At 36.1% G+C, this 20457-nt stretch overlaps 1 protein-coding gene, 1 long non-coding RNA gene and 1 pseudogene across 2 annotated transcripts; 2 read left to right on the forward strand and 1 right to left on the reverse strand.

Moving 5' to 3' along the window:
* The first annotated feature begins 8741 nt into the window (after nucleotides 1-8741).
* On the forward strand, nucleotides 8742-9713 carry LOC110902353 (annotated as a pseudogene).
* Nucleotides 9714-12222: 2509 nt separating this feature from the next.
* Nucleotides 12223-13518, forward strand: LOC110902355. Its single transcript, XM_022149040.1, has one exon. It carries the CDS (start codon nucleotides 12223-12225, stop codon nucleotides 13516-13518), a length of 1296 nt encoding a protein of 431 aa, XP_022004732.1.
* A 4943-nt stretch (nucleotides 13519-18461) lies between these two features.
* On the reverse strand, nucleotides 18462-19164 carry LOC110900346. The gene is made up of 3 exons (XR_002570943.2): nucleotides 19103-19164; nucleotides 18786-18887; nucleotides 18462-18630 (listed from the first exon to the last, which is right to left on the reverse strand). It is a non-coding gene; the product is annotated as an uncharacterized LOC110900346 (long non-coding RNA).
* Between the last annotated feature and the right edge of the window lie 1293 nt (nucleotides 19165-20457).

The following is a 20457-nucleotide window of genomic DNA, read 5'->3' on the forward strand; positions in this document are numbered from 1 at the left end:
ACTAGTGTTTATGATTTGACATAAAAAGGAGAAAAAGAGATGTCATAAATGTTGGCCCAAACTTGGATCTTGATCTCTAACGAGCGTGAATAACTTGAATAACAACAACTTGATAATAATCGAATGAATGTAATGTATACAAATCGAATGTAATGAATGAATACAATTGAATCTAACTATCCCTATTTATAGTTTCCTACGGGTACGAGTGAATAGACATGTCTCTTCGTGAAAGGGTACGTCTCTTGGATGTGTGGTTGAGATTGGATCTTGAAAGGTATGTTGATTCTCGGCCATCCGATCAACCATCGCGTCCCTTCCTTTTCTTTGCCTTGCATCGATTCGCAGAGGGGTGTGTGTAGAGACACACCTCTTCGATTAGTGAGGGTGGTTACCAAATTCCATGTTGTCAACTTTGGTCCCTCAATTTCATAACCGCCTTGTAACCGCCATTTTAATAATAAAACTAAACTATCTATCTAAACTAACTAACCATGGTGTTAAGAGATTAATTGGTTTCATTCACCCCCTTAATCTCGAACATCCATGAGTTGCTTTAAGTCTTGAATTCCGAGCAGTTCCCTCATTGTAGCAAACTTGATCCTTGCTAGTGCCTTCGTTAGTATATCTGCCCGTTGTAGTTCTCCACTTATGTGTTCCACAGTGATATCTTCGTTTTCCACACATTCTCTTATGAAGTGATAACGTGTGTCAATGTGCTTGCTTCTTCCGTGAAAGACTGGATTTCTCATGAGTGCTATTGCTGAAACATTATCTACTCTGAGTGTTATCTTTTCTTCCTTCCAGCCTGTGATTTCACTTAACAATCTTTTAAGCCATAGTGCTTGACATGCTGCTGTAGTGGCTGCCATGAATTCTGATTCGCATGATGATAGTGCCACTGTTTGTTGCTTCTGTGTACACCAGGTTATAGGTGATTCTCCAAAGTAGAATACCAGACCAGTTGTTCCTTTTCCTTTGTCTGTATTAACTCCAAAACTACTATCGCTATAACCTGTGATCTTACATCCTCCTTGTCTTCTGTAGATGATTCCATGCTCTTTAGTTCCTTTGATGTAACGTAGTATTTGCTTTACTGCTTTCAGGTGTTGTTCTTTTGGTTCTTGCATGAATCTACTAAGTAGACTGACTGGGTAACATAGATCTGGTCTTGTATGCAATAAGTACCTGAGAGAACCTATCAGGCTTCTGTAATGTGTTGCATCTACCAGATCTCCTTCTTCAGTCTTTGTTAATTGAGTTCCTGGAGTCATGGGTGTCTTCGTGTCATTACAGGATAACATATCAGCGTCTTTGAGTATCTTGTTGATGTATCCTGTCTGCTTGATGCCTATCTCACCCCCTGCTTGAATTACTTCGATTCCTAGATAGTATGCTAGCAATCCTAGATCGCTCATATCGAATTTGTTCTTCATCTGAGATTTGAAGATGTCTATCTCCTTATTTGATGTTCCAGTGACTATCAAGTCATCAACGTAGACTCCAACTATTAGCGTAGAGGCCTCACTTGTTCTTGTATAGATTGCGTTCTCTAAAGTGCACTTCTTGAAGTTAAGTGACTTTACGGTTTGATCTAACTTCGTGTTCCAAGCTCTTGGTGCTTGTCTCAATCCATACAGTGCTTTTGATAGTCTGTAAACCTTTCCTTCATTTCCTGGCTTTATAAATCCTTCTGGTTGTGATACATAGACTTCCTCCTTGAGGTCTCCGTGTAAGAATGCAGATTTCACATCTAGATGATGTACCTCCCAACCTTGATATGCTGCTAAAGCCAACATTAGTCGTACTGTTTCCATACGTGCTACTGGTGCAAAGACTTCGTCAAAGTCTATTCCGTGTTGCTGAACATATCCTTTTGCAACTAGCCTTGCTTTGTATCTGACAATATTTCCATTTGCATCTTTCTTAGTCTTGAATACCCACTTTAAACCTATTGCCTTGTGATCTCTTGGCAATTCCGTCAAGCTCCAAGTGTTATTCTTGTTTATCGAGTCTAACTCAGCCTTCATTGCTTCAATCCACTTTCTGTCACTAGATGCTTCTTTGTAATTCATTGGTTCTTCTTCAGCAAGTAATAATTCATGTGGATGTACTTGAATTTCTTCTGTCTCTTCATATAATTCTTCGAGACTTCTCAGTTTTATTGGAGTGTCACTAATGCTTTCTATTGTACTTTCAGAGGTGGATGGACCTTCACTTGATAAACTGCTTGAACTTCCTGCTGAGTTTTGATTGTACGAATGTGCTGGCGGGGTTACATAGGAGTCTTGTTCTTCTGTCTGATCTACTCCTGAATCGTCATGTTGTGACCCGCTACTGCCTGGACTACTTGGCTCATTTTCTTCTAATTCTGGTGGTATGTCATCTTCTTGGATGACAAAGTTTGTCCATTCGGGATTCCCTGAATCTACCGTTTCCATATAACTATCCCAGTTCCATGGTTGACCTTCCATGAACTTTACATCTCTACTGACACATATCTTGTTCTTTTCTGGATCATATAATCTGTACGCCTTTGATCCTTCTTCTATTCCAAGGTAAACCATAGGTGCACTTCTATCATCTAACTTCTTTTGTTGCAGTGGTAGTACCTTAGCGTAAGCAGTGCAGCCAAAAACTTTCAAGTGTTCCAGATTTGGCTTCCTTCCTTTCAGTGCTTCATATGGTGTCTTGTTCACCAGGGCTTTTGTCGGAACCCTGTTTAGTACGTATATCGCGTGTCGTATTGCTTCACCCCAAAAGTTCTGTGGCATGTTCATTGCCTTTAGCATACTGCGAGTAGTGGATAACATCGTCCTGTTTCGCCTTTCTACTACTCCATTTTGCTGTGGGGAATATGGTGCTGTAAGCTGTCTTGCTATACCGTCGGTCTTGCAATACTTGTTGAATTCAGCCGATGTGAATTCACCTCCTCTATCCGTCCTTAGCATTTTTAACTTGGTCTGCGCTTCCTTTTCCACCTTTTCTTTGAACTCCTTGAATGTTTCGAATGCTTGATCCTTTGAAGTTAGTAAATATGCCCACATGTAGCGAGTACAGTCGTCTACAAGTAAGAATATATACTTCTTCCCAGCATGTGTTGGTGGAGTTATAGGACCACACAAATCTCCATAGACTAAGTCCAGAGGTTTTAAGGATCTGAACTTTGCCTGATTCGGAAATGGTGCCCTACTATGCTTTCCTAATAAGCATGCGTCACATACTTGACTAGCATGACTTATTTGTGGAACCCCATGTACCAAGTTCTTACGAGTCATTTCCTTAATTGCGTCGAAGTGTAAATGGCCTAACCTCGCGTGCCATAACCATGCTGTGTCTTCGGTCTTTGATAGTAAGCAGATTGGTTTTCCTGTTTTCAGTTTGACTTTGTACAGCCTGTTCTTCATTCTCTTGACTCGCATTAGTAGCTTTCTATTTCGATCTCGGATAGTAAGTAAATCTCCGTCCATAACCACTTTGCAACCGATTTCTGTAAGTTGTCCGAGGCTCAATATATTGGTCTTCAGACTTGGAATGTAGTATACTTGTGAAATGATCTTGTGTTCTTGGTTCAGACATTCCAGTAGTATTGAACCTTTGCCTTTAATTTCTACGTGTGACCCATCACCAAACCGTACTTCCCCTGTCACTGTTTCATCTAACTCCTTGAAGTGACTTCGCACTCCTGTCATATGGTTGCTGGCTCCGTTGTCTAAGTACCATAGATTTTCATTTTCTGAGGCATAACTTGTCGGTTTTATATGTTCCTCGTTTAGCAGAGCCTTCTCTTGAACATTTTCTTCTTGTATTGTCATCAACAATACGGGTGCTTCGTCTTCCTCGACGAGGTTTGAATGCTCTTGCACATCGTCTTTCTCAGAACAATCCTTCTTGTAGTGTCCAAACTTCTGACACTTAAAACATTGGATCTTACTTAAATCGGTTCTTGTAAACTTCCTCCAATTTCTTGAATTTCCATTTCTAGGCCTTGATGTAGATCCTTCGTTTCTGGGACTTTGCCTATTTCCATTGTTTCGCCAATTTCCACGCGTCTGGTTAAACCTACCACGACCGCGATTTCTAAATTGCCTTCCTCTGTTGTTATCCTGATGTGTAAACATAAGCCTATCTTGGCTTTCTCCTTGATTTCCTTTCTTTAACTTGAGACGTTCCTCATACGTCTTTAACCTTCCGATTGCTTCTTGTAGCGTCATGGTTTCTATATCGGAGTATTGTTCCATAGAGGCAACGATTTGAGTAAACCTATCCGGTACGCCATTTAAGAGTTTGCGTACTAGAGTCGATTGACTCATTGTCGTTCCTACTTCTGTTGCTCGGGTAACGATACTATTGATCTTTGCGGTAAACGAATCAATAGTGTCGTCATCCCTCATTTGCAACATTTCAAATTCTGACATTAGCGTGTGCATACGCGCCTTTTGTACCCGATCAACGCCAACATGTCTAATCTTTAGATTATCCCAAATCTCCTTTGCAGTTTTACAACTTGCAACTTGCAATACAACGTCTTCTGGTATTGCTTGAAACAGATATGCAATGGCAGACTTATCTTTCTTAGTGTCTACCGTTGCATTTTCTGCCGGTTCAATCGTTTCCCACAAACCATTCGCTTCAAGAATCGTCTTGATACGAATAGCCCAAACCGTATAGTTTGTTGGTTTCAGAATCGGACACTGAAACTGGGAAAGAGAATTTCCATCTTTCTGTATTACTATCTGATTTTGTCCGGTTGCTCCTGACATATCTTCCTGCCGAACAATCTTCACTTCTAATAAATTTTTCTTGGTTTCAATAAAATCTCAACAACCCCGATTACCCGAATCGTGTAATAACCAAAACAACCAAATCAATCTAATTCGCACTATAACCCCGGAATCAAAACAAACCCTAGATTCCTAACCGTTCGGTTCGACCGACTTCCCTAGAACCGAAAAATAAAATTCTGAAATGAAACTTTGCGAATTTACACGAAATTGAAACCTGATCGCGAATTCCCTGCGATGCCTTGCGATTCCCACGCCTAGAGCCTGATGCTCTGATACCAATTTGTTGGCCCAAACTTGGATCTTGATCTCTAACGAGCGTGAATAACTTGAATAACAACAACTTGATAATAATCAAATGAATGTAATGTATACAAATCGAATGTAATGAATGAATACAATTGAATCTAACTATCCTTATTTATAGTTTCCTACGGGTACGAGTGAATAGACATGTCTCTTCGTGAAAGGGTACGTCTCTTGGATGTGTGGTTGAGATTGGATCTTGAAAGGTATGTTGATTCTCGGCCATCCGATCAACCATCGCGTCCCTTCCTTTTCTTTGCCTTGCATCGATTCGCAGAGGGGTGTGTGTAGAGACACACCTCTTCGATTAGTGAGGGTGGTTACCAAATTCCATGTTGTCAACTTTGGTCCCTCAATTTCATAACCGCCTTGTAACCGCCATTTTAATAATAAAACTAAACTATCTATCTAAACTAACTAACCATGGTGTTAAGAGATTAATTGGTTTCAATAAAATCTGTTTATGATTGTAGTTAAAATTTTCATAATGAATTGCTTTAATTTTTTTTCATCCAAATCCTGAACACTTAGTTTCAAGTGATAGAATAATGTGACATTTACATGACCACAATAACTAACAAACATAATAATAAGTTTTGTAATGATTATAATATGCTGTTTTCTCTATCTTGATTTTAATATATTTTTTTTGGATTGAAAAAACCAGATTTTAAAAAGCGTATAATTAAGAAGTTATGGTAATAATAGTGATTTATTATTTTATTATAATAATTTGCAAAAGTACATTGCAAATATGAGATTTTGCAATTGAATTTTCTAAAAACTGGCAATAGATGCAAATCCACTAATACTACAGGGTCTTGTTTAATTCAGGTTGCCTCTCTCTCGTTCCTAGTTGTTATGCATATATGTATGTCTCTATATATGTTCTAAATTCCTTCCTGATTTACACCCTTATTTTTTGTAAAATTGCCCAAACTAATGTAAACTGGTAACTTATATACTGATTGCTGCATACACGTTTAGGTAATTATTATTGCAGTATTTAGTATGTGTAATACTCATAGAATAATAGGTATGTAGACATAAATGAAATTCACATTTGTTTATAGTGATTTTATCGATGTTCTTGTCCTCTTGGTCAACATAAATTAACAATTCTTTCGTTTGGGAGTAGGTAAAGTGTAGTTATATATAGTTGTCAGCTAGCTACATAACAATGAATTGGCCGGTTTGTACATTTTTATAAAATAATTATATTATAATTAATGTAAAGTTGTCAATTGTTAAAGAAATCGCCTTTTGTTTCTTCTTTTTGAACGGCAACTTTCATTAAAACGAACCAAATTAAGAGGCCAACCACATTTAACAAGAAACTAACACGGAGATGCTACAAAACGCAGAAAGAAATCGTTTTATTGTTGTGTCACACCCATGGTCCGATAAAAGAAATTGTTTATTGAGCTTGAATGAAAATAAACTAATATGAAGTTTGTATGACTGGAAAACTTGACCATTCATTTTATTGAAGTTTGTAAACGAACATAATAGTATAGTTATACTACCCCCTTGATACATATTACAAAAGTAACTAATTTGAAATGCCAACGCGCACTAGGAAACAAAGCATGCAATGCTTGAGCAATGTGTGATTTACGGATGTTTTAACAATGTGAGATATGATAGCTTCCTATCTTTTCTAACCAAAGTAAACTTTCTATTTGATCCTCATCCTTTTATTTAAACATCCTATATAAAAGTCCATTGTTAGTCCTCCTATACCTGATACAATTTGGGCCTACATGGGCTGAAAACGGGAAATTAAGTGGCCATTTGCCTATGATAGATAGTTGTTGTTGGGCTCAAACTAGCAGCCCAAATGCAGTACATATTTTGAAAAACAATCACAGTGGGCCGGTTGCAATTGTTCTTCACATCAGGTGCGTGCGTTCGAACCGCCACTTTCCCGGTAATCACGCTCCCAAAAAGTAATTTATGCCTCCGTTTTAGTTGCTGTTTTGATTTCAATCGTTGCCCCCTTTGTGGGTTTGTTTTTTTTATTGTAAATTTCTGCTATTTGCGAATAGTGTTTTCTTGTTCGTGTTTTTTTGCGGTTGATTTATGAACTAGAGGGTTTTTACGCAGATGTGAAATTGGGAATGTATGTTGCGCTCTTGTATGTTTGTTGGTTTTGTTTTTGCTTGTTTGGTAGGGATTTTAGCTATTGAGTTTGCATGCACACCAGGTGTTTGGTTTAATGCCTCAATGAAAGATGCTTCTTTTTGTTACAATTTTTACATGACTTTGTTTTCAGTGTGTAACTATGTGGCGTTTTGGAGCGGATCTCAGGTTGTTAATTTATTTAGTACATCAGATGACGACGGCTTTGGGTATTTTGTTCTATTCATATCTAAATCATAGATGTAATTGAACACTTGGTAAAATGAATTAGTTGAGCTGGCTTCTTATTTGAGAACCCATATAAAGAAATTAGCAATTACTCGATAACAAATAGGCTTACATGTATATCTGAATAAATTAGAATATTTCTTGCTCAAAACATTATCCCTTTGACCTGTTTTAACCAACCCGTTTCTGGCCTCCAACGGTGTATAGCCACTTTTAGTTTGTTTAACAAGTGTAATTCAGAAAAAATTTCAGTTATCTAAAGATGATTTTTTTATATATATAAATTCAGTTGTGGGGGTTTGGAGAACATGCATGCTTGCCATTTCACTCTGTCTAAGCTTTTATAAGTTAATATTTTTTTAGTTTATAATTTATGCATCCTTTTGATAGACAATACATTCTTGCTGAACTGAGGGAGCATAAAAACTCTTATACTGACTTTGACTTTTTTCAACTTGTTTTACAGCTTTCATGCTATTGGTTCAATCAACTTCAGTGTGTATGTAGTGTAGATTTTTAATAAAATCAGAAAATTGATCATGTGTATTCCTGAGCTTATTTTGTAAACTAGATCGACATTCATGTCGTAGTATCCAGTAGATCATTTTTCATGTCCAAATTGGGGATGAGTGCTAAATTAGGGTTCTTGAACCTAAAAGACGAGGTTTTTGATTTAATTGATTCAAAGAAAAAAAGTTTGTAAATAACAGGTTATATGGATGTTGATATATACCTAGACTCATATTTATATACGTATAAATTTCGCATACCCTTGAACGAGTGACCCACTGACCCGTTTCTTTTTTCAGGAAAGTTTATGAGCTTTTATTAACTAATTATGTTATTTGTTCATAAAAGTAGAAGTTTAGTTTGATGGCTGTGTATAGATTTGTATGTTGCATCATAATGTACTATGCAGATTGCTATTGGAAATGGTCACTTAATCTGTTAATTGGACTATATCTATGCGATTCATTTGGATATTTTAGGCTGCTAATGCTCACTTTGAAAGTAGTTTAACAAGTAGGTATGTTCTGATTTTTTATTTTCTACATCAGTTAGTTGTTAGCTGTTATTCATACAAACCCTATAGGTTCTTTTATATCCATAATTTCATTTTTATTAAATTAGATTACTTTTTACTATTTATTTTATCAATATACAACACCTTAATTATTTTTGTGGCCTAGGTTACCTTTCTAATACTGCTATCTTTTACATGACCACTCACTCTCTGTTCGATTAGGTTAAACTGAGAGTTGTGTGTGTATAGGGATACCGATGGGAGTAACGTTCAAGTCATCAGTCAACATCGGATTGAAAGCAGGGTACTCTGTTTTGGTCACCGTAGCAGCCAGTTTCGTCGGAATCCACATCAGCGCCGCCTTGAGAGTTGAGATGCCGTGGTGACTACGTTTTAGGGTTATACAATTTTAACAGTTATTACGATCCTACCCTCAAAAGGGCTTGTCAACATGTGTGGAAAAAAAGTGGGATTTTCATTGTGGAAGGGGACATAAAGGACACCGGTTTGCTGAACAAACTCTTTGAGGTAGTTCATTTTACTCATGTTATTTATTTAGCTGCTCAAGCTAGTGTTAGATATGCAATGAAGAAACCTAAAATCTTATACTCATAGTAATATTGCTGGTTTTATTATTGTTCTTGAAATATGCAAAAATGCAAATCCACAGCCTACAATTGTTTGGGTATCTTCTAGTTCTGTTTATGGGTTGAATACAGAAGTACCCTTTTCGGAAAAAGATTTCGGAAAAAGATCGAACTGATCCTATACGCTGCAACGAAGAAAGCGGGTGAAGAAATCACTCATACGTATAATCATATTTATGGGTTGTCTTTGACGGGTTTGAGGTTCTTTACAGTTTATGGACCATGGGGTAGACCCAATATGACTTATTTTTTCTTTAGTAAAGATATCTTGAAACGGAAATCGATTCCCATTTTTGAGTCTAGTAATCATGGGACTGTTGCGCGTGATTTTACCTTTATTGATGATGTTGTAAAGGGTTGTTTAGGTGCTTTAGATGCCACTGAAAAGAGTACACGAAGTGGTGGGAAGAAAAAAAGGGGTGGCTCAGTTTAGGATTTTTAATTTAGGGAATACTTCGCCTGTGCTGTTAGTTTAAGTGTTGTGATGTTACTTGTTTAGTTTCTTGATTGAAGGTTGACTTGCTGTGTGTATGTGTTTTTTTCTTTTCTTTTTATTATAAATTTCTTGATATGAGTTTGGTTTTTGTGATCTCATGATACATTTTTACATTCAGCATGACTTTTTATTGTAATTTGTCAACTGAAGTTGCTAGTATAGGGTTATCAAACAATCGTGTCGTTATAGTAGCGGTGCATTCTTGCCATCTAAATCGCAATCACCAGTTGTTACATAAATCTATTAACAACCTAAGGCAATATTTGTGTGTAAACTTTACAGGTCATGTCTACTCTGTTTATCCATTATTTATAAGATATTGCAACTACATGAATACCTTCCGAGTTACTACCAAGAGAATTAGATCTTTCAAGCATACAATGTTGTTGGGAGATTAAATTTGTGCGCATCGCAATCAAGCTAAAACTTAGCTAATACCCTACATTCAATGTGAGTTAGTTTGCAGCGGGATATTAGTTAATCAATGTGTCAGGTATCACTGTTTCATCGTCAACTGATTCACAATATGCGCAAAACAATAAACAAGAGTAGAAGAACAATTGCTATGAGCACAAGGTATTAATCAAAATCGATTGTTTCAATACATCATGTAAAACTAGTTATCAATTAAAATTGAATTTACAGATGGTTTTCTAGCTAACGCTCTAGCTATGAAGAGGTTGACATGCAAATTTTCTCTGAATTTGCACACATTAAACTATGGGGTCAACTGATAATAATATCAATGCAGACTCGTGTATCTATATTCTTGTTAAGACGTACGGAATTGACAAGTGAGAATTATGTATAACATCCTCTCAACAGATTGTCTTCGTCAAATGATAGGCTAACACGTGGCATCTCTTCTTCATTAGCGAGACTTCATCAATCTTCACTAGAGGTAACTCGCTTCAGTGGTAAGTTCCCTTAATCTTCATCGGATGGTAACTTGACAATTGACATCATAGGCTAGTTCCATAATCCTCATTAGTGGTAACTTGCCGTCAGAGGTAATCTCCATTAATTCTTCATCAATTATAAGTTCCTTGAAATTAACAGCCTAAAAAACAACGAATAAATATCTAGTTAAAAATAATCCAGCCGTTTTTTACAAACAAGCGAAATTAATTAAAAAATGCTTAATTGGGGAAAACATTGACTTCAAAATCGGAGCTCTAGATGACGAAATTGGGTCCCTGGGAGTTGGGAAAACTCACCTATAGCATTTGTCCACGCGTGTGGCTTGTTGAGACATTTGTCCATTACTTATCTTCGTATAACTTCAAATTGTCTAGTTGCACCAAATACGAGTCTGCAGACTGCTAGATCATGGATTAGCTCCGCATCCCTATCACTTAATAATAATAATAATTAATATTTTTATATAAATTTAGACAAAAAGCTCTTTGGATTTATCCAATCCGATCCATTTTGAACGACTCCAACAACTACTAGCAACCATGTTGATTAGTCAAAGGCTTGGTTAAGTTAAAGAATGAGAAATTGCTGAATATTTGAGTTGCATACCACTGAGATGCAGGATAGACTCGCGAGAGTTTTGTTCCAAGTTACATGAAGCTAATTATCATTTCTAAGCTTTCTTCACTCGCACTGTTTGCAAAATCTTTAACACCTGTGACTTAATTTGTTTCTCATGTTTGTTGCTTCTTCGATTTCTTATTCAACCTTATCTTGAATCCCTTTGTGGGTTTGCTTTTGATCGTAAATTTCTGCTATTTCTTGTTCGTGTTTTTGTTTTTGTTTTTTTTTTGTTTTTTGTTTTTTTTTTGCGATTGATTTATGAACTAGAGGGTGTTTTGTGTTCAGTTCGTAGGGTTTTGTTTTTCCACAGATGTGAAATTGGGGACGATTGTTGCGCTGTTGTACATTTATTAGTTTTGTTTTTGCTTGTTTTGGAAGAGATTTTAGCTATTGAGTTTACATGCACACCAGGTGTTTGGTTTAATGCCTCAATGAAAGATGCCTCTTTTTTCTTTCATGTGTATTCCCTAGCTTCTTTTGTATACTAGATCGACAATCATTTTGTAGTATACAGTAGATCATTTTTCATGTCCAAATTGGGGATGAGTGCTAAATTAGGGTTCTTGAACCTAAAAGACGAGGTTTTTGATTTAATTGATTCAAAGAAAAAAAAGTTTGTAAATAACAGGTTATATGGGTGTTGATGTATACCTAGACTCATATTTATATACGTATAAATTTCGCATACCCTTGAACGAGTGACCCACTGACCCGTTTCTTTTTTCAGGAAAGTTTATGAGCTTTTATTAACTAATTATGTTATTTGTTCATAAAGTGGAAGTTTATTTTGATGGCTGTTAGACAAATAATTATAAGGCTAGATCATATTTATATAGTTATTTATATTTATCTATCTATTTATTCTTATAAAATGGCAGTTATTGCCGTGATATGTATATGTATATATATTCATTATTTGTAACCGGATGAGGCACCAATTCATTTTATGAACACAAGATCGTTTCGATATTCAAAACCCTAAATTCAGAAATCCAACAAAGTGGTATCAGAGCCATATAGATCAAATTCAAGAAATCATCAAATTCTCGAAACATGAATCAGGGACAAGGAATTCAAACTCAACTTCCAAAATTCACAGGGCAAAACTACTACCACTGGCACATTCAAGTGAAAGTTTTACTTGAATCTCAAGAACTGTGGAATGTAGTTAATGAAGGAATTCGTGAATTAGGCACCAATCCAACGGAAGAAGCGATTTCAACGCACAGAGATGCAGTCAAAAAGGATAAACGTGCATTATATATCTTATTTCAATCTGTAAGTGAAACCATATTCGAGAGGATTGCGCTGGCAACATCATCAAAAGAGGCGTGGAACATTCTGCATAAATCATATCGTGGAGAAAATCGGGTAAAGACAATTAAACTTCAATCTCTTCGATGTGAAGTTGATTCATTAAAAATGAGGGAAGGGGAATCTATAGAAGATTATTTTAATCGAACGATTCTTATAGTTAATCAATTAAGGATGAACGAAGAATCAATTAGTGAACAGAGAATTGTAGAAAAAATTCTACGAAGTTTAACTCGGAACTATGAATCTGTGGTAATAACTGTGGAAGAAACAAAAAATTTAGAAAATATTTCGACTGAGGAATTAATGGGTATTCTACAATCTCATGAATTGAGATTGAAACGCTATGAAGATACACCCACTGAACATGCATTTCAAATGCAAAATTCCAGTCAAGACCGCTATAATTCATCACAGAATGAAACAAAGGGACGCGGGAAGAGTAAGGGTCGAAATTGGAGCACAGTTAGATGTTACAATTGTCAGAAGATGGGTCACACGGCCAAGTTTTGTCATCGAAAGGATGATTATGAAAAAACTGACAACGTTTTAATTCATAGAGATGAAGAAAGTAATGAACATGAAGACACAATGTTCATGATCTTCAATATGGAGGAAACAATCAAGGATGATTGTTGGTATTTGGACAGTGGTTGTAGTAACCACATGACGGGAAATAGAGAACTCTTCATCAACTTAGATGAATCGATAAAGAAAGAAGTAAGAACTGGGGATGACAAACGACTGGAAGTACAAGGATGCGGCGAAGTATCAATTACAATCAAAGATAAAATTCGGAAAATACCAAAGGTATTCTATGTAAAGGGCTTAAAACATAATCTTTTAAGCGTAGGGCAACTCATCGAAAAAGGATATGCAGTTTTGTTCAAAGAAAATCATTGCATAATCAAAGATGTAAACGATGAAATCGTTGGAAACATTAACATGACAAGTAATAAGATGTTTCCTCTTCGGCCAGTTAATGACTTACATCTTGCAATGACCATAACCATGAAGGAAGCGTCTTCACTCTGACATTTGCGGACCTATGAGGTCTGAATCAATAGGAGGATGCAGATATTTCATTACATTCATCGATGATTATTCAAGGAAAACTTGGGTTTACTTTCTCAAGTTCAAATCAGAAGCGTTGAATTTCTTTAAAACCTTTAAGGCCTTGAATGAAAGACAGTCAGAACACTTGATCAAAACTTTAAGAACGGATCGCGGGGGTGAATACTGCAGCAAGATATTCCAAGACTATCTAAAAGAAAATGGTATACGTCACCAACTTACAAATAGTTACACGCCTCAGCAGAACGGAGTGGCAGAAAGGAAAAATAGGACGTTGATGGAGTTAAGTAGAAGTATGATGAATATTAAACGTTTACCGAATAACTACTGGGCAGAAGCAATAGCTTGTGCAACGTACATACTGAACCGAACCATCACCAAGACCCGGCCCAATGTAACTCCTTATGAAGCCTGGTATGGAGTTAAACCAAATGTAGAGCATCTAAAGATTTTTGGCTGCTTAGCCTATGTGCATGTTCCAAAGCAACATCGAGATAAGTTAAATGAAAAAACTAAAAGGGCTGTGTTCGTTGGGTATAGCGAACATAGTAAGGGTTACAAGTTATACAATCCTCAAACAAACAAAATCATTATCAGTCGTGATGTAGTGTTTGATGAAGACAAACAATGGGTTCTGCCATTAGAGAGCTCCAAGACTCCAGTCATAATACCGGATGATAATGAGGCTTTGACACAAATACAGACAGAACCAAATGTGACACAAGAGAATGAAGAGATACCTCCTGAAAACGAGTTATCAACAGCTGGTGATATCCCTGAACGTAACAACTTATCAGCAGCAGAAAATGAAGAGATGCTTCCTAAGAACGAGACCACAGTTGCATCAGCAGATCATGGAGATAGTTCGTCAACATCAGATTCAGAGAATGAAGTTATTGGTACAAAAACTGTTAATAATGTTTATCGAAGAACGAAAGCACTGACAGAAGCTGAAGTTAGACAGAAATATCGAGAGAATCAAGTGGTTAATTTTGTTCTTTTCACTAGTTCAGATCCCACATCTTATGAAGAAGCAAGTCAAGATCCAAAATGGTTAGAAGCAATGGATAACGAGATAGAATCCATTCATAAAAATCACACGTGGGAACTTGTAGATCCTCCATCACAACAAAAGCCGATTGGAGTCAAATGGATTTACAAAACGAAATTTGATGAAAAGGGTAATGTAGATAAGTACAAGGCCAGATTAGTTGTAAAAGGATATAAGCAGAAGTATGGCATAGATTACCAGGAAGTCTTTGCACCAGTAATCAGATTCGAGACAGTTCGGTTAGTTTTAGCCCTTGCTGCAGAATATGGTTGGCACCTCCACCAAATGGATGTAAAAACAGCGTTTTTAAATGGCAACTTAGAAGAACGGGTATATATAGAACAACCTCAAGGGTATGTAAAGGAAGGAGAAGAGAACAAGGTATGTTTTCTAAAACAAGCTCCAAGAGCGTGGTATAGTCGGATAGACGCATATTTCATTCAAAACAAATTTAGAAAATGCATCTACGAGCATACACTATATATCAAGGATACAAATGATGGAAAGATTGTCATTTGTCTGTATGTGGATGATCTAATAATAGCAAGTAGTTCAGAGAAACTAATTTCAGATTTTAAAGAATCAATGAAAGAAGCATTCGAAATGACAGATATGGGTCGGTTGCATTATTTTCTAGGCATGGAGGTTACTTATGAGAAGGGAAACATCACCCTGTCTCAAAGGAAGTATATGAAAAATCTTTTAGTAAAATACAGAATGACGCATTCCAACACGGTATCAACACCAATGGAATACGGTTTAAAGTTATCTAAAGAGGATCCAGAAGAATTTGTAGACGAAGGGTTATATCGTAGTTTAGTGGGGAGCCTGATGTATCTGACAAATACAAGGCCAGACATCATGTTTGCAGTAAGTAAGATAAGTAGGTTCATGGAATGCCCAAAGAAAAGTCACTGGGAAGCAGCTAAACGCATACTAAAATACATCAAGGGGACCCAAGAACAAGGAGTTACGTATTCAAAAGGGGGAAAGAAATATTTAACAGGGTTCAGTGACAGTGACTATGCAGGTAATATAGATGATAGCAAGAGCACTTCAGGATATATATTTCATCTAGGAACCGGACCCATATCATGGCAATCGAAGAAACAGAAGGTAGTTGCATTATCTTCAACCGAAGCTGAGTACATGGCCCTCTCTCTAGCTGGGTGTCAAGCTTTATGGATTAAAGGAATTCTCAATGATCTGCTGGGCAAGAAAGAGTATCCTATTCCTATATTTTGTGATAACAAATCAACCATATGTCTTGCTAAAGACCCGGTATATCATGGTAAAAGCAAACACATAAGAGTCAAATATCACTTCATTAGAGATCTAATAAAGAAAGGAGAAGTTGAAGTATTGTTCTGCACTACAAAAGAACAATTGGCAGACATCATGACGAAAGCTCTCCAGCCCAAGGACTTCACTCGAATAAAAGAATTGCTGCATATGAATCTGATATGATCAAGCTTACGGGAGGGTGTTAGACAAATAATTATAAGGCTAGATCATATTTATATAGTTATTTATATTTACCTATCTATTTATTCTTATAAAATGGCAGTTATTGCCGTGATATGTATATGTATATATATTCATTATTTGTAACCGGATGAGGCACCAATTCATTTTATGAACACAAGATCGTTTCGATATTCAAAACCCTAAATTCAGAAATCCAACAATGGCTGTGTGTAGATTTGTATGTTGCATCATACGTACCATGCATGCAGATTGCTTTTGGAAATGGTCACTTAATCCGTTAATTGGACTATATCTATGTGATTCATTTGGATATTTTAGGCTGCTAATGTTCACTTTTAAAGTAGTTTAAAAAGTAGGTATGTTCTGATTTTTTTATTTTCTACATCAGTTAGTTGTTAGCTGTTATTCAGACAAACCCTATAGGTTCTTTTATATCCATATTTCATTTTATTAGATTAGATTACTTTTTGCTATTTGTTTTATTAATATACAACACCTTAATTATTTTACATGGCCACTCACTCTCTGTTCGATTAGGTTAAACTGGGAGTTGTGTGTGTGTATAGGGATCCCACGGTCAAGTCATCAGTGAACATCGGATTGAAAACAGGGTACTCTGTTTTGGTCACCGGAGCAGCCGATTTCGTCGGAATCCACATCAGCGCCGCCTTGAGATGCCGTGGTGACTACGTTTTAGGGTTACACAATTTTAACAGTTATTACGATCCTACCCTCAAAAGGGCTCGTCATCATGTGTGGAAAAAAAGTGGGATTTTCATTGTGGAAGGGGACATAAAGGACACCGGTTTGCTGAACAAACTCTTTGAGGTAGTTCATTTTACTCATGTCATTTATTTAGCTGCTCAAGCTGGTGTTAGATATACAATGAAGAAACCCAAAATCTTATACTCATAGTAATATTGCAGGTTTTATTATTGTTCTTGAAGTATGCAAAAATGCAAATCCACAGCCTGCAATTGTTTGGGTATCTTCTAGTTCTGTTTATGGGTTGAATACAGAAGTACCCTTTTCTGAAAAAGATTTCGGAAAAAGATCGAACTGATCCTATACGCTGCAACGAAGAAAGTGGGTGAAGAAATCGCTCATACGTATAATCATATTTATGGGTTGTCTTTGACGGGTTTCAGGTTCTTTACGGTTTATGGACCATGGGGTAGACCCGATATGGCTTATTTTTTCTTTAGTAAAGATATCTTGAAAAAAAATCGATTCCCATTTTTGAGTCTAGTAATCATGGGACTGTTGCGCGTGATTTTACTTTTATTGATGATGTTGTAAAGGGTTGTTTAGGTGCTTTAGACGCCACTGAAAAGAGTATAGGAAGTGGTGGGAAGAAAAAAAGGGGTGGCTCAGTTTAGGATTTTTAATTTAGGGAATACTTCGCCTGTGCTGTTAGTTTAAGTGTTGTGATGTTACTTGTTTAGTTTCTTGATTGAAGGTTGACTTGTGTGTATGTGTTTTTTTCTTTTCTTTTTATTATAAATTTCTTGATATGAGTTTGGTTTTTGTGATCTCATGATACATTTTTACATTCAGCATGACTTTATGATATCCTTTGTTTTGTTACCTCTTTACTAATCTTTCTTTTTATTGTAATTTGTCAACTGAAGTTGCTAGTATAGGGTTATCAAACATTCGTGTCGTAATAGTAGCTGTGCATTCTTGCCATCTAAATCGCAATCACCAGTTGTTACATAAATCTATTAACAACCTAGGTCAATAGTTGTGTAAACTTTACGGGTCATGTCTACTTCATTTATCCATTATTTATAAGATATTGCAACTGCATGAATACCTTCCAAGTTACTACCAAGGGAATTAGATCTTTCAAGGATACAATGTTGTTGGGAGATTAAATTTGTGTGCATCACAATCAAGCTAAAACTTAGCTAATACCCTACATTCAATGTGAGTTAGTTTGCAGCGGGATATTAGTTAATCAATGTGTAAGGTATCACTGTTTCATCGTTGATTCACAATATGCGCAAAACAATAAACAAGAGTAGAAGAAAAATTGCTATAAGCACAAGGCATTAATCAAAATCGATTGTTTCAATACATCATGCAAAACTAGTTATAAATTAAAATTGAATTTACATATGGTTTTCTAGCTAACGCTCTAGCTAAGAAGAGGGTGACATGCAAATTTTCTCTGAATTTGCACACATTAAACTATGGGTCAAGTGATAATAATATCAATGCAGACTCGTGTATCTATATTCTTGTTGAGACGTACGGAATTGACAAGTGACAATTATGTATAACATCCTCTCAACAGATTGTCTTCGTCAAATGATAGGCTAACATGTGGCATCTCTTCTTCATTAGCAAGACTTCATCAATCTTCACTAGAGGTAATTCGCTTCGGTGGTAAGTTCCCTTAATCTTCATCAGATGGTAACTTGACAATTGACATCATAGGCTAGTTCCATAATCCTCATTAGTGGTAACTTGTCGTCAGAGGTAATCTCCATTGATTCTTCATCAATTATAAGTTCCTTGAAACTAACAACCTAAAAAACAACGAATAATATCTAGTTAAAAAAATCCAGCCGTTTTTTTACAACCAAGCGAAATTAATTAAAAATGCTTAATTGGGGAAAACATTGACTTCAAAATCGGAGCTCTAGATGACGAAATTGGGTCCCTAAGAGTTGGGAAAACTCACCTATAGCATTTGTCCACGCGTGTGGCTTGTTGAGACATTTGTCCATTACTTGTCCTCGTATAACTTCAAATTGTCTAGTTGCACCAAATACGAGTCTGCAGTCTGCTAGATCATGGATTAGCTCCGTCTCCCTATCACTTGATAATAATAATAATAATAATTATTATTTTTTACATAAATTTAGACAAAAACTTCATTGGATTGATCCAATCCAATCCATTTTGAACGACTCCAACAACTACTAGTAACCATGTTGATTAGTCAAAGGCTTGGTTAAGTTAAAGAATGAGAAATTGCTAAATATTTGAGTTGCATACCACTGAGATGCAGGATAGACTCGCGAGAGTTTTGTTCCAAATTACATGAAGCTACTTATCATTTCTAGGCTTTCTTCACTCGCGCTGTTTGCAAAATCTTTAACACCTGTGACTTAATTTGTTTCTCATGTTTGTTGCTTCTTTGATTTCTTATTGAACCATATCTTGAATCTCAGGATGTTTGCAGTAAATGAACCAAATTATGGCAATAGATGTAGCCAGCCTCCTTTCCACCAATTATGAAGTATTTTAGATGTGTGTTGTTGATTTGCAGAATATCTTCTTTCTTCAACTGCAATTAAAAAACTTCAAGGGTCAAACAATACACTTTGATATTAATGGCCAAACCCATTTCTTTTCAAATTCAATATACCAAGAATGTTATAGAAACAACCTTTTCCATTGAAGATGATGTGGATCCTGTTGCATTTCTGTACCAGCTATAAAAAACTATTCTCAAAACATCATAGTACTCAATTTTGAAGTCAATTTTAATTTGTTTGACCTCAAGAATCAATCTGTAATCATAGTTAAAACATTAATTGGCCATAAGGTCAAAAGAAAATTAAAATGTTTGTACCAGAGTCCAACACTCCAACCCGCCTCAGTTTAACCCTACTAAAAAGTCAACAATATTATTAACCCGAACTTGTTTTAACTCGTTATCCAACCCACCCATCATTTTATGGGAAAAAAGTATAAGCTTACCAGAAATGATCTTGTCCATCATCAAGCACTTTGACCCTTTCCTTTAACTTAGCCACTGGTCCGATATTTGACAATTTCTTAACACCTTCACTTTGAATATTGAATCCATTTGATTTTCATGAATAAATCCTGTGTTATATCATGAATACTAATAATCAAAACCAGTTTGTTATATTATGGGGTAGTCAAATGTTGTTGACTTAAAAGGAACTTACACTTATGTCGTCGACACTTTGTCTGTTATTGGCTGATTCAGTAATTATACGCGCGAGTTTTACTGCACTTTACTCTAGATACTTTCCTTGAAAAATCACACCTTGAGACTTTTCTCTGTTCTTGAATCTGACCTGGTCAACTGTGAATGTTACATCACCCAGAAGATCCTTTAGGATATGTTCCTGCAAAAGTTTAGTTGTAATATATAAGTTATTCACAGACTTCATATCAAGTATTAATACAATTAATCAAATCAAATGCAGATCTAAACCCTAATTTGTATCTTCCAACTTCAGAATCGGATTCAACTTTGTAATCGAGACTCGAAGTAAATTCAATCAAATTTCATTATCTATTACTATAACACTTCAATAATTCCACAAACCACACCAAAACCCTAACTAAAGTCAACTCACATCCAAAAAACAAAA

The sequence above is a fragment of the Helianthus annuus genome, chromosome 13, assembly GCF_002127325.2.
Source record: "Helianthus annuus cultivar XRQ/B chromosome 13, HanXRQr2.0-SUNRISE, whole genome shotgun sequence".
Classification (NCBI taxonomy): domain Eukaryota; kingdom Viridiplantae; phylum Streptophyta; class Magnoliopsida; order Asterales; family Asteraceae; genus Helianthus; species Helianthus annuus.